The sequence below is a fragment of the Chelonoidis abingdonii genome, chromosome 24 (genome assembly GCF_003597395.2).
Source record: "Chelonoidis abingdonii isolate Lonesome George chromosome 24, CheloAbing_2.0, whole genome shotgun sequence".
NCBI classification, from domain to species: Eukaryota; Metazoa; Chordata; order Testudines; family Testudinidae; genus Chelonoidis; species Chelonoidis abingdonii.
In genome coordinates this window covers 12,657,625-12,670,983 of record NC_133792.1, presented here as the reverse complement: position 1 = coordinate 12,670,983, position 13,359 = coordinate 12,657,625, and the positions used below count along the sequence as shown (strand labels likewise).

General features: G+C 46.2%; 1 protein-coding gene across 1 annotated transcript in view; it reads left to right on the top strand.

Moving 5' to 3' along the window:
* Positions 1 to 13,359, top strand: part of SLC25A25 (solute carrier family 25 member 25) — a 36,144-nt gene that overhangs the window by 19,492 nt on the left and 3,293 nt on the right. Inside the window, 10 exon segments of the mRNA XM_032797728.2 lie at positions 7,359 to 7,485; positions 7,591 to 7,678; positions 8,413 to 8,448; positions 8,825 to 8,936; positions 10,186 to 10,344; positions 10,766 to 10,782; positions 11,174 to 11,326; positions 11,796 to 11,827; positions 11,830 to 11,882; positions 12,867 to 13,034. Of these exon segments, the coding sequence (XP_032653619.1) occupies positions 7,359 to 7,485; positions 7,591 to 7,678; positions 8,413 to 8,448; positions 8,825 to 8,936; positions 10,186 to 10,344; positions 10,766 to 10,782; positions 11,174 to 11,326; positions 11,796 to 11,827; positions 11,830 to 11,882; positions 12,867 to 13,034 (945 nt within the window).

Genomic DNA, 13,359 nt, shown 5'->3' with positions numbered 1-13,359 from the left:
CTTAATACTGTCCTATATTACTTTTTCATGTAATCAAATTCTAGCGTTTCGCTTGGGATGAGGCACCGACAAGCGGATCTCTAATTTAAGAGGCCCACAAGAGGGGGAAGTCATGAGAATTGCTGGGATGAGGATACTCCTGCAAGTCACAGCATTACTGAATGTAATCTTGGTACTGCATCCTTTGGGGTGGTCTTTCAAAAAATGTCCCCTGTAAACAGGAATGCACAGAACAATAGTTAACATTCAAATAAGATGTTGCAAGTGGTAACTGACACAAGGATTTGTTTTATTATGCCAAGTGGTGTTTATGAATGATTTGAAAGTAAGCTTTCAGCCCTCTTGATGGCAAATTAAGGTCAGTCCTTTGTAGCTGAAGAAAGCTGGATCTAGGCAGTGCTCTTTCCAGGGCAGGACTGGTCTTGGTGGGAGACAGCTGTTGGGAGTTCACTGCAAGAAAGGAGTAGGTATGGATCTGTCACATGACTGTTACCTCCCCATCTCATCCATCCTGCTATCTGGAATGGAGATCAGTGGAAGGGGTAGTTTAGTCAGGAGTAAGGCAAGGATACTCCAGAGATTCACAGTGAAGCAGCAGCAGAGGTAGGTGAGTGTCTTATGTAGCTTTCACTGTATTTCTAGAGTCCCAAGTAGTTGAGTCATTGCAGCTCAGCCTCACATATTGCAGATGTACGGAGAGTGGGCTGGACAGTGCCACTACTGTATTTCCAAAAGGCACTCACTATATTTGGCTTCATTGTTTAAAGCTTGTAGAAATAAATTCTCAGTACTACAGTAACCCAGGTCTCTGATGCTTTACAGAGCAATTTGCTTTGATACTTCTGACCTTCCAGCTTCTTGAAATGGGATCTAGACACTTGATATCTGCACACTGTCCTGCTTTGCATTCATCTCTTTAAATGCAGTTGCTGGTGTAAACTCAAATTGCATTCCATCTCCTCCTCCTAGTTCATTATGCTGTAACTGATACTAATACCTTGCTTTAAAATGACTTTCTTGCCCTCCTCTTCTCTTCTCTTTTTATTTTGACGTTGAATGGTGGGCGTTTCTTCCCTGAAACGCACGGTTTTGTCTCCCGCTTCCAAGTGTAGGTGGATTTCATTTGGAAAAGCTGCATTGTGCTGTCATAGCAACTGTGGTATCAAGCGGCTGTAACAAAGAATGACGTCTGGGAACTCAGGGAAGCGTGCGTGTGTGGTGATGGCGGGGGATTCTCGATTGCTATGTAGTGGAGTAGGTCTCCGATGGGAAAAGCCAGTTCAGTCGGCCTTGTAGGAGGCATTTGCCTTTGACTCTGTTGGGCTGATGATTGTAGCAAAGATTGGTCTTTGGGCAAGTGTGGGGAAAGAGGGGTGCTCTATTGGCTTGTGAATCATACAAGCTTCTGCAGCTGATCTCTAAGAGGATCTGGATTTGGTGAGAGGCTCCTGCTCTGTGTGCAGAGAGACGTCACAGGGGAGTAGGTTAAGCTTGGTTAGGTAATAGTGAAATTAAGGGGCACAGTGGGGTGAGAGGCCTGGGGGTGGAGTTATGAAAGCTGTAGTATGGCCAACCTTTTGGGAGCTGAAGTTGGGGAGAATACTAAATGTTGCTTAATAGATCATGACTTGCTTTTGTAAATTCCTGAAATTAAAGCCCCAGACTAAATAATCCCATCCATGTAACTGGCTTGCTACTCCATGATCAGCTTGTAAAGACACGTTTTAAAATTTCACCCTAATGAACAAAATTCCGAGGAAAGATTTTCATGTTTTTTGGACACTAGGATATGAGGGAGAGAATATTTGAACTAGTTTTTAAACTGGTTCTGCCATATAGTTTTTTGGCCTGTGTGGCCAGAGCATAATCATTTGCAAACTATTGCTCTAGCAAGGTTAACTATTTGCTAAACTGGTTTAAACTAGTCCAGCAAATGAACTTCCTTTCCCCTAGAACAGACAGATCATAGTGCTTTGGGAAGCTGGAAATTGAATGTTGATTCTTGCACCCATTTCTCATCTGGTAGCCTTTCTATGGCAGACTTTAGGGACAGGGACTTAACTTTATCTTCCTGTTAAAACTAAACTATGTTTTAATAATGCAGAGGATTATGGGAAGCAATTAATGGCCTTGTAACTGACTACAGAACGCTCAGCCTGGTGTGTGGTCTTTTTTTGTTCCTTTTTCTCTATCTGTGTACAGCAATGCCAGGGAATATTTAGTGCCCACACACCAAGGTGCCAAGCATTTAGAAGCCTGTAGTCTTATCTGTGCTCAGTAAGGGGCCCTCACAGCACACCCCATTTGTCAGCCTGACCAACTCTATACTGCTCCATGCACCAGTGATGAAAGCATTAAGTGGCGTAATAATAGATGGGAGAACCAGGGAAAAACACTGTATCCACTCAAACTATCTTGCAGTGTAAGCCATGACTGGACAAAATTTTTTTTCATGTTTTCCCATCTATAATTAACTATTTACCACATAAGCATATGCAAGCTTACATTTACTGCTCCATTGATGGCTAGTTAGGTTTTAATTTGTCTCAAAAATACACACAAGTTTTCCAAGACTGAGTCTGAAGTGTATATTCCAACTTAACCTGGAGCCTGCTTTCGACTGGCTTCCTGCAAGTCTGTCACAGTGGCACGTGTGTCTCGGCCACCTTTTCTCAATGTTCCTGAGAACAGGGCTGCAGCATTGATCTATTTGGGCACACAGGGAATATTCCCTCATGGCTGACATCACCCAAGCTCTAATTATATTTCCCAAGATTGTTTATAACCAGAGAGCTAATTATCCTCTATTATGCCACAGCTCCCTTTAAACATGGGACTTTTGGGGTCTTGTAGCTGGAGATCTTGAATGTGGCGTGAAGGCAGTGGGTGTGTGGAGTATCCTGTGTTCCATGCATCTTTTAGAGGAAGTAAGAAAATCACTGGAATATTGGTTGTGGGGTGAGGGGAAATCCAGTCCCTTGAATCCTAGCATTAGTATCTATGGTATTGACCAAAAGCCCCAGCTGGGATTGGATGGCATTGTGCTGTGTGCTGGGAAGAGATGATTCCTGCCCCAAAGAGTCAAGTCGAGTCTAGTCTAAGGCAAAGAGCATCCAATGAGCATTACAAATGGGGAAGGGAGAAGCTTCTGCTGGATATTCTTGCAGCTCTCCCTCTATACACTTAAACATTTATTACAGCCTTTCCCAGCTGCAGTGCTTTGGGTGCTGCATGGACTGTGCTGTCTGCATCCCGGTTGAGTTGAGGAGGGAGAAGGGATAAGTGAGGGGGACAGAGAAGAGTTAACTCTGCTGGTGAGTGTGACGTGGGCTGCTTGGGCTTTACAGAGAGCCTGGAGTTGAGCAATTGGAGGCAGCTCACATGCCTTGTCACAAAGCCAGTGTCTGGTCGGCTAAGTGGGAGGTATTGCACAAAGAAGGCTTCCCGTTTAAGCAGAAGGGCAGGGCTTGAACAGCCAATGACAGCTGAGCACGGACAGCTCATAGCCATGTGTCATGAGACTTGCCGGCATTTCCTTTCCCCTAGGCATTGAAACTAGCTCCAGCAGGGGATTGCTCAGACCGCTTGGCCGTGTAGGTCAGGACCTGAGTTGCTGGTACAGAAACATGCTCTGCTTGTGTCTGTATGTGCCAGTGTTCGGGGAGTCCCAGACAGAGTTCCAATACTTTGAGTCAAAGGGGCTCCCTGCCCAGCTCAAATCTATCTTCCGCCTGAGCCTCTTCGTTCCTTCCCAGGAGTTCTCTACCTACCGCCAGTGGAAACAGGTATGGCTTGGGACTAGGGTGGGGAAAGTGGTGTATCAAGATCTTTGGGACTAGTTGGCTTGACGAGTGTTTGGGAAACAAGCTTGCTTGTGGCCCCTGCTGCTCATACCTATAGCCAGAGGCATGGGCTGCCATCATCTTTTCCATTGCCCCTTTGCAGGGGCTGCTGGCAGCACGCTGTAGGGCAGAAGTCTTTCCTCTTAGGCTCGCTCCCTCACCTTAAAGGGGAGTCAACTGTGGGGGCTGGGAGATGGACAGACATGGGAGCCAAGTATCCTTTCCCCTTAGAGGCTGTTTTAAGTATCTTCCCCTATAGTTCATTCTGGCTGAATTTAGGAGCTCTTGAGTAAACCGGTTGATTAACTGCATGGTATCCTACTGAGTTCTGGGGGGAAGACATTGGCATTTTCTTTCTTAACATTGTCTCATCTGCTCTTAGACAGTCCCTGTAGGATTGTAGTGTTAGCCCCCTCCTCATTACTGCCTGTCCTCCATCCCTTTTTGTGTACTGGCATCCAGCAGCATGTGCACCTACATCTTGTGTCTGCTCTGAAGTTTGAACCCTTTCTCACAATGGGTGCAGCTAAACATGTGTTGTGCACTGTTTAGCAGCAAGTGTAGACAGACACAAACCGTGTTCACCACGGCTTCAGCAACCATGTCTAAACCCTGCATGGAAGAGTTCATGGTGTAGGCAAGGCTATAGCATCACCCACAAATGTTTCACATAAAGCCCTCTACTACAGAAGCTCAACTTACTAGAACAGGGATGGTCAGCCTGTGGCTCTGGAGCCACATGCGGGTCTTCAGAAGTTAATATGCGGCTCCTTGTACAGGCACTAACTCTGGGGCTGGAGCTACAGGCACCAACTTTCCAGTGTGCTGGGGGGTGCTCACTGCTCAACCCCTGGCTCTGCCACAGGTCTTGCCACTGCTCCACCTCTTCTCACCCCGAGGGCACGTGTGCCCTCGCTCCTCTCTTCCCCCTAGCCAACCTCCTGCATGTCATGAAACAGCTGATCTTCCAGGAGGGAGGGGGAGGTGCTGATCAGTGGAGCTGCCGGTGGGTGGGAAGCGCTGGGAGCGGGAGAAAGTGGGGAACTGAGAGGGGGCTGCTGATGTATTACTGTGGCTCTTTGGCAATGTACATTGGTAAATTCTGGTTCCTTCTCAGGTTGGCCACCCCTGTACTAGAATTAAATACTCACCCTCTCTCCACTCCACTGCAGTCCCTTCTGTTTCAGCACACTGCTGCTGGCGCTAGTTGCATGTCAGATGACTATGCTGTTAAGGGCACTGGTGACTGCTTATGTATTCCAGGAGATTGAGTGCATGGCAGATTTGTGAATAAGAACTGAGGAGGGGCAGGGGAACAACTGGAAAGGCACTTTATGCAGGGGATCATGGCACACACTAGCAACTTAACAAACTTAACGTTGCAAAAGCACAGCTGTGCTAGTGTTGTATCTGCATGTATTGACAGAGTACAGAATAGAAATTGCTGCACTGATTCCTGTTTGTCGCTGAAGGCAAGGAGACAGGGATGAGTTCTCACGCATATCCCTGAAGAGGATGCTGAAGGTATAACATGTACACTCCTTGCTAGGGTGACCAGATAGCAAGTGTGAAAAACTGAAACACAAAAGCCCGCAATATCGGATGGTCCCGATAATACTGGGATGTCTGGTCACCCTGCCTCCTGCACAAGTAGGAAAGAATCCCAGAAATGCCCTTGATGCAAGCCCACTGCTGTGACTTTAGAAACAGTTTGCATCCTTCATTGCTTAGTGAAGCTTGGAGTGATTAATTTAGCAAGCCTGATCAGGTAGAAACTGCCTAACTATCATTGTTCCTGTTATCACAGAAGAGATGGGGATAACTGTCAGGAATTATCATAGGAAGAAGAGAGCCTTCCAGCTCTCCTAACTGTTTTTTATGGAGGCTGTGAATTCCACTGGTCAGGGATTATCTGCTAGGGGGAAGCCTGATCAGTTATTTGACACTGATCTGCTGACATGCCAGAGGTGTTTGTCTATCTTTAGCCTACAAGTTGAATATGGGGCCCCATCTGTGTCCTTTACAACTGTCATATGACTGTCTGCAGACTAGGAACAGGGTGGGCATATCTCTAAGGTCACTGTGGTTCAGGTTTTCATTTTATTTTTTTAGACTCTCAGGAATGATCCTGGGTTGCCCTGGGATCAAAATTGACCAACTGGGTGTTTGTCTGACTTTAACCTTAAATGTAGTGGCCAAGTGTGTGTAGCTACATATAGGGTTTAAAACTAAATGATGTATCTTGATTTAAAAGCATCTGAGTGAGGCTAGCTTTCATAGGTTTAAGAAATATTGGAATAAATTTGGCTTAGCATGTTCTTTTTGAAATACTTTCATTGAGAACCTGCCTTACAAATTAATGTTAGGTATGGGTAATTGCAGGACTTGTTAAAGGGTCTGACATGTGGGAGTCCAGAACTGAGGTCTGTTACAATAATAGCCAGCTGCTGTTTGCAGAGAGAATAACTAGCATTATAATCCAAAAGGGAGGTGAAATAGAGAATGTGACTAGACTGAGTTACTTGTTGCTGGTCACTGTTGGCTCTTGTAATTTGTGCAAGGCAACTAGCAAGTGTGGTGTAGAGCAGGAACTGACTGACCTAAATTATTGCTCTGTGCAGTCTGGCTTTCTCCTGCCTGATTAACAAGTAGCTATGTGCCCATGTGCAGGGCAGGCTATATGCTATTTCCTCATGCTGGAGTGAGTTGAGGTGTGAAAGGCCAAAGTTCCCTATCTTTTGCCAGTTGCTTGGGCTAGATTCCCATCTTGATGTAAGTGCTCTGTCTTGTCTGCTGTCCTATAAGAAACCTTTGCTGTTCAATCTGCATCTCCCAGGGACCTTGTACAATTCAGGTCTACCTAATTGTATAGCTGCAGGGTGGCTAAACCAGTTCATGCTGGCATCATAGCTTTTATTGCTAACACTGTCCATGGGAGATGGACTTCAGTTGGTAACAGGCTCTTGCTGGCTGGGATTGGTTATTACCAGTGGTGTTTTTCCTTTTCATGCACTGGGGGAGGAAGAAAACTCTGCTTTTAACTAAAAGCTTGGATTGGGAGGGGGAAAATCTGACTGAGGTTCTATGATCCTCCTGCCATCCTAATGCTTCTATTTGAATCTCAAACAGAGGCACTAAGCAATTCTAATCTATGGCATAGGGTGTTGTATATTACAACAAGTCTGACACTTAACTAGCTAGATATCAGTTGCATAGGTATGAGTAATCTGGTCTATGTGACTGACTTGTGAAGACATGTGCCTGGAATCAGTTTGGCCTCTCCTTCCTGCCCTCCATTTGCTACACACATGATTGGCACAGTTCCATGCTGATCACTTCCTGGGTAAAGCTGAGCCCAGTTTGGAGGAGAACTTTTCTTGATGCTGCATGTGCGTCCCGCTGTCTGTCTAGCTAACTGATTAGTGTTACATAAAGGGGGTGTCTTGAAGAAGAAAGATGGGGTAAACGGATCTGAATGAACGAGGAACTGACATTGTTTTGATGTCCTCAAAACAGAAAATTGTGAAAGCTGGAGACAAGGACCTGGATGGGCAGCTGGACTTTGAGGAGTTTGTTCACTATCTCCAAGATCATGAGAAAAAACTGAGGCTGGTCTTCAAGAGCTTGGATAAAAAGAATGATGGTGAGGCTCTTTCTAATAGTCCTAGAGGATTAGTGGCCTTTGCAGGTCAGCCTGAAACCTCTTTGGATAAATGGTCTCTGGGCTCACTGGCTTTTATCTTTGCAGGCCGTATCGATGCCCAGGAGATCATGCAATCCCTCCGGGATCTGGGAGTCAAGATCTCTGAACAGCAGGCTGAGAAGATCCTCAAGAGGTGAGTTTTCAGCTGGCTTCTACACCTCAGCTTCTACATAGGAGAGAAGGAAATATAAAGAGTCATCTTATCTCCTCTTCCCTGCCTGTATACACTCCTAATGACTGCAGCTCTCCCTCCTCAGACCTATCACTTCTCTCTACATTTTTGAATCTTCTGTGTATTGAAAACTATAATGCACTATGGAGGCTGAAGAACTGCGACCCATTTGCTCAATCTGCTTGAATCAAATGGGGGCAGGGGGGAATAAAGAGCAAGAACATTGGTCAAATAGAATGAATAAGAACAGTGACTTGTGATGCTAGATCAGACCACTGGGCTATAAAGATGGTATTCTGTCTCCAGCATGGCTACCATCTGATACTTCCAGGGAGGTGGGAATTTCATCTTTGCACAGTCCTCTTCTAGGTTCTGAGGAGTTCAGTTCCCCCTTCCCATTCCATAGAATGAATGGAGAAGAATGCTTGTAGCCCTCACCCCAAGATCTCAGAGCCTTGCAGATAAAGATCCTTCACTAGCCTACTGTGGAGAAGGGCATGCACTTGATCATACCGGCATCCCATGTGCCTCTACCGTGTCACCCACAGCTTGCTGCTCTGGAGAGGGAATGTTTACTTACTATACTGAAATGCTTAGCACTATGCATGTGGCACTAACACTGTAAGTCACTTATTTGTCCTGTTTTTCCTCTTTCCTTTGCCATCCTACCCTCTGTCTGTTTGCCTGTCTGTCAGAATAAGGACAGGCCATTTCTGGGGTCCTGTCACCTAGTAAGTACCTGTGTAACTTTAGTCTCTGCCAGTTCCTTATCTTCTCTGCAGTGCCAGAGTTCTTATTTTTTTGTTTTGTTCTAACCATGGTGGGAGGGGGGCGCAACAAATCCTTTGGTGTGGCTAGTGGGGAGGGAAAAAAATGAGGCATATTTCCCCTACTGTCTGCATGGCTTGGGAGGAGAGGATTCCCTAGCAGTGTCTTGTACCTTTCAACCCTTGTAACACTTTCCAGTAGTTGCCCTGTGAAGGTTTCTACTTTGGGGTGAGGGGATGAGCCCTGAATAACCAAGAGGGGGGTGAGGAGGAGTTTCTCCCTCAGTGGGGCCATGCACCCATCTCCTGTTCATTTGCTTGTAATACACGTTTTTTGCAGCATGGATAAAAATGGAACTATGACAATTGACTGGAATGAGTGGCGAGACTATCACCTGCTGCACCCAGTGGAGAACATTCCTGAGATCATCCTGTACTGGAAGCACTCAACGGTAAAAGAAAAAAATTCCTCTGCCAAAGCAGACCTGATCCTTCCCCAATTTCTTGATAAGAGTGCCACTTCCCAGTAGCATGTACCAAGTCCCCATCATTCTCTTCTTGGTTCAGTAGCTGCCTTCTAGCTCTAGAAGCTTGGTCACGTCCTGCTTATTTTTTTTGATATATCCTTGGCATAGCTTCTGAAGTCCCTGCCACAGGTGACAACTGGACCTTCTGAGGGAGGGGAGAGCAAGCAAACAGGTTGACTTGGATCACAGCTCTGAGAGCTCAGACTAGTTCCTGCTAGTTCAGGACCTGCCAATACCAGGAACTGATATGACAGGCATCAGCCCTTCCTTGATATATTTATTCAGTGCTTTTTATAATGAGAGCAGACTGGCTGAGCGCCAGAAGGTTCCAAAAGTGACCGACCTTTTTCCACACCCCACTGCCTTTGGTTAGTCATTTTGATCATTAAAGTTAGGCATTTTGTATTGGGGCAGCCCAAAGGGTTGGCAAGTCCCAAGCCCTCCTGAACTGGAGTCATTAAAATGTGAGGGGTCCCCATGTCCTATCAAATCATGAATGGTATGGAGGAAGTATCATTTATCTCTCACATAGCCCCTAGTTCTTTTGTTAGCTGATGAAATTAATAGGCAGCAGATTTAAAACAAACAAAAGGAAATACTACTTCATGCAACACAGTCAACCTGTGAAACTCATTGCCATGGGATGTTGTGAAGGCCAAAAATTATAAGTGAGTTAAAAAAAGAATTAGATAAGTTCATGAAGGATAGGTTTATCAATGACTGTTAGCCAGGATGGTCAGGGACTCAACCTCGTGCTCTGGGTGTCCTTAAGCCTCCAAATGCCAGAAGCTGGGAGTGGATGACAGAGGTTGGGTCTTTTGAAATTGCCCTATTTGTTCATTCCTTCTGCAGCATCTGGCACCAACCCCTGTCAGATACTATCAGACTGGTCTGACCCAGTATGGCTATTGTTACATGGTGATGACTTGCATGTTCTCTGGCACTGCCAGTTCCTTTATTGTGTGTGGTCAAACATAACAGCTACGACTTGCAAACAAACTGGGAATTTGAATATTAAGCTCATGTTCAGTGCTTTATAGCTATTTATTTAAGTCCTCAAGCCAAGGGAAGTTGTAGGTGACTGACAGCGGGATCTCTGAGGACGTGACAAGAAGCTACTTACCTAACTCTATCCTTCCAAGCACTTCTTAATACCATGTTCCTTCCTTTGCAGATCTTTGATGTGGGAGAAAATCTGACAGTCCCTGATGAATTCACAGTGGAAGAGAGGCAGACAGGCATGTGGTGGAGACATCTGGTTGCGGGTGGAGGTGCAGGTGCAGTGTCCAGAACCTGCACGGCTCCACTGGACCGGCTGAAAGTGCTCATGCAGGTAGGGCAAAAAACAAAGATAACTTAGTTTTATGAAGGTGCACATGCTGCTTCCCTTAGTGCACTGGTCCAATTAAATGGATCCTAGCAGCAGACCTGAAACTCTGTCCAGACAAGTGACTGATTCTGGTTGGACTCAGTCTTATTACTTCCACATTGGTGGGTGGCCGCTTTTTGGTCTGTACCAAATATCATTTCTAGCCATGTAAAAGCCATTCTTGACCTGTTAATTGTCACAATGATATGAAAACTTTAGGAGCTGAGCAGATGAGAGAGCCATCACTGGTCCTAGCTAGACCACCTTGTACCCAACAGCCTTGGGAAACGTACTTCCATGGAACTGGCTCAAGAGGAGTCACTGATTTGAGAACCGGCCCTTGGAAATGACTGAGTTGACTTGTTGGCAGGTCTCCTGGCTCCAGGTTCACAGGGCAGAGAAGTGTAATCAATGTAGGAAGCAGAGTTACGCAGCAGGGATTTTGGACTTTGCTTCGGCAGGCAATTAGCAGTGACTGTCCTTGTCTTTTAGCTGAGAAGCCTCTTCTACCTGTACCGGAGCTCATGGGAGGTGTCTGTGCAAGAATGCTTCCCTCCCTTTCCTGCTGTGATGGGCTGGGACTCAGGTGGCTTAATCAGTTAACTGATCTCAGAATTAAAACCCAAAAATACCTTTTTCCCCCCCTTTTTTTATAAATGTAATCTGGGAAGGGTTAAAGCTCCTTAAATCTCTGGGTAGATAAAGAAATGCCTTGTCCAGCGATTACAGGCAGCTGTGATCAGGCGCAATCAGAATTCTCCCCCTTTCCTCCCTGCCGTCCATGCTCCCGCAGTACACACATGTGCATCGTTGGTGGCTTTACCCATATGATCCGGAGAGGGTGGCCCAGTCGCTTGGCGGGGATGGCTCCGGTCCTGAAGATTGCGCCAGAGTCTGCCATTCATCATGGCTATTGAGCACCAGGTAAGGGAAAGTCTATCTGAAAGTTGATCTGAGCCAGTGGAGTGGAGGGGGCCGTTCCTGGAATTGAAAAGGCATCCAGCTAGCCATGTAATGGATGGTTACCATCAGCAGGGTCTATAAATGTTTGGCCGCCTAAGGGAAGCTCGAGGGGAGAGTAGGGGCATAACTCTATTGCCATGCCTGGCAAGCTCCCCTCATCCCAATGCATTGGGGTACCAGTTTTGCCTTTCACAACCTTCACCCCCTGGCAGAGTGACGAAATGCGTAGCATGTAAGTACGTCAAAGTAATGGAGTGAATGGTTTGGAACAGAGTGGGTGTTCACACTTTGCTTTCCAGCCTGTGCAGAAAACCAGCAAGTGAAAAAGAGGATACCTTTGTGGTTGCCTCTGAAGGAGGAGGTGTTATTGGTCCAGCCAGTCAAATGTTTTCACTGCGAGAGCCTCCTTGATCATTAAATATTTATTGTTTCTACGTATCAAACACGTTCAGCACTGACCAGGAGCATGCTGAAATTCATGAGCGGTGGCTGGTTTTCTGGCAGGGTCAGTACTCCAGGAGTAAAGCATTTTACCAAAAGTTGGAGTAGAGGCTGGGTGTTGGCATACCTTAACTCCATACATAGGGAAGGGGCGTACCATGGGAGTCATTAGTGGAGAAATTGGTGTTGGTAATGTGAAGCTGATGCGAGCTGTGAGGCGAATTGTGTCATGGTGCTAGAGGGCCGCGGCTTATATTGCTACTGTGGTACAAGGGCATGTCTTAAGTAACGGGCATCATGTAATGCCGAAATGGGTTATCTTGAGATTGAGCTGGTATGTTCCCTGTGATAGAGGGATTAGCTCCCTTCAGATTACTGTGACTGTTCTGCTCCCATGCTGTTGTAGCTATCAACGACGTGAAAGTATCGAGTAAAGTTAGCCGTGTTAGTTTGGATCTGTTAAAAGCAGCAGAGATCCTGTTGACTTATTAGACTAAGTGACTTTGGGCATGACTTGTGGTGAATACCCACTTCTGTCCATGCTGTTCTTCATTCCTTCAGAAGCGATATTTTTTTGATCTGTGGGAATTCCAGGGCAGGTATATATAGCTAGCAGAGCAGTAGAGATAACGAGGTTGGTTCATCAGGGAGGTGAAGCCCTGTCTCAGCGCTGCGGGTTGTTGAAAACAAGGGAGGAGAGAACTGTTCTGTATGCTGTTAGTTTGAACAGCTATCATAGTCGTTGTTCATCCTGAGTGCTGGATCACTTCAGCTCAGGATTTTGAACAAGATGTGGAATGGCTTGGCATACAGAACCAGTTCTCAGCTGCTAGAACAGAAGGCTCATCTCCCGCCTGATTGACTACGGGAGAATGCACTTTATTGCCCGTATAAATACCTCTATTTAAATCTTCTAGCTTGCTTGCTAGTATATTACCTGCCCGGGAATGTGCCACTACCAGTTGCATTCTACGAATGGGTTTCACCCTACGAGTCAATGCTCCCAAAATGTCCGTTAGTCTATAAGGTGCCACAGGATTCTCTGCTGCATTCACAGAGTCCATGCTCTTATGCTGTGTTAGGTTCTGAAGACCCGAATGGCCTTGCGGAAGACAGGACAGTATTCAGGCATGCTGGACTGCGCCAAGAACATCCTCTCCAAGGAAGGAATGGCTGCCTTCTACAAAGGCTACATCCCCAACATGCTAGGAATCATTCCATATGCTGGTATTGACCTGGCAGTCTATGAGGTACGGCGCCTGCCTGGCTTCTGTGGGGCTGGGATATCTCACTTTCGGGACAAGCAGGGAGAGGTCGTGCATGTCTCTAATGTAGGAGTATAAAACCTTCCTGGTTAAATTCTGCACATGCCCCTTGAGATTAACACAAATGGCCTATGGGGGGGAAAAATGATTCCAGCACAGGCCTTGTGGCAATCTATGGCCCTGCCCTTTGGATGAGGGAGTCACTGCAGCAAAGCTGCTAACTAGTGTCTTTCACAGATGCTACAGTGGCGACCGCAGCAGCAGCTGCTCAAGAATATCTGACAAGCTAGGATCTTGTCTTCTGCAGTTA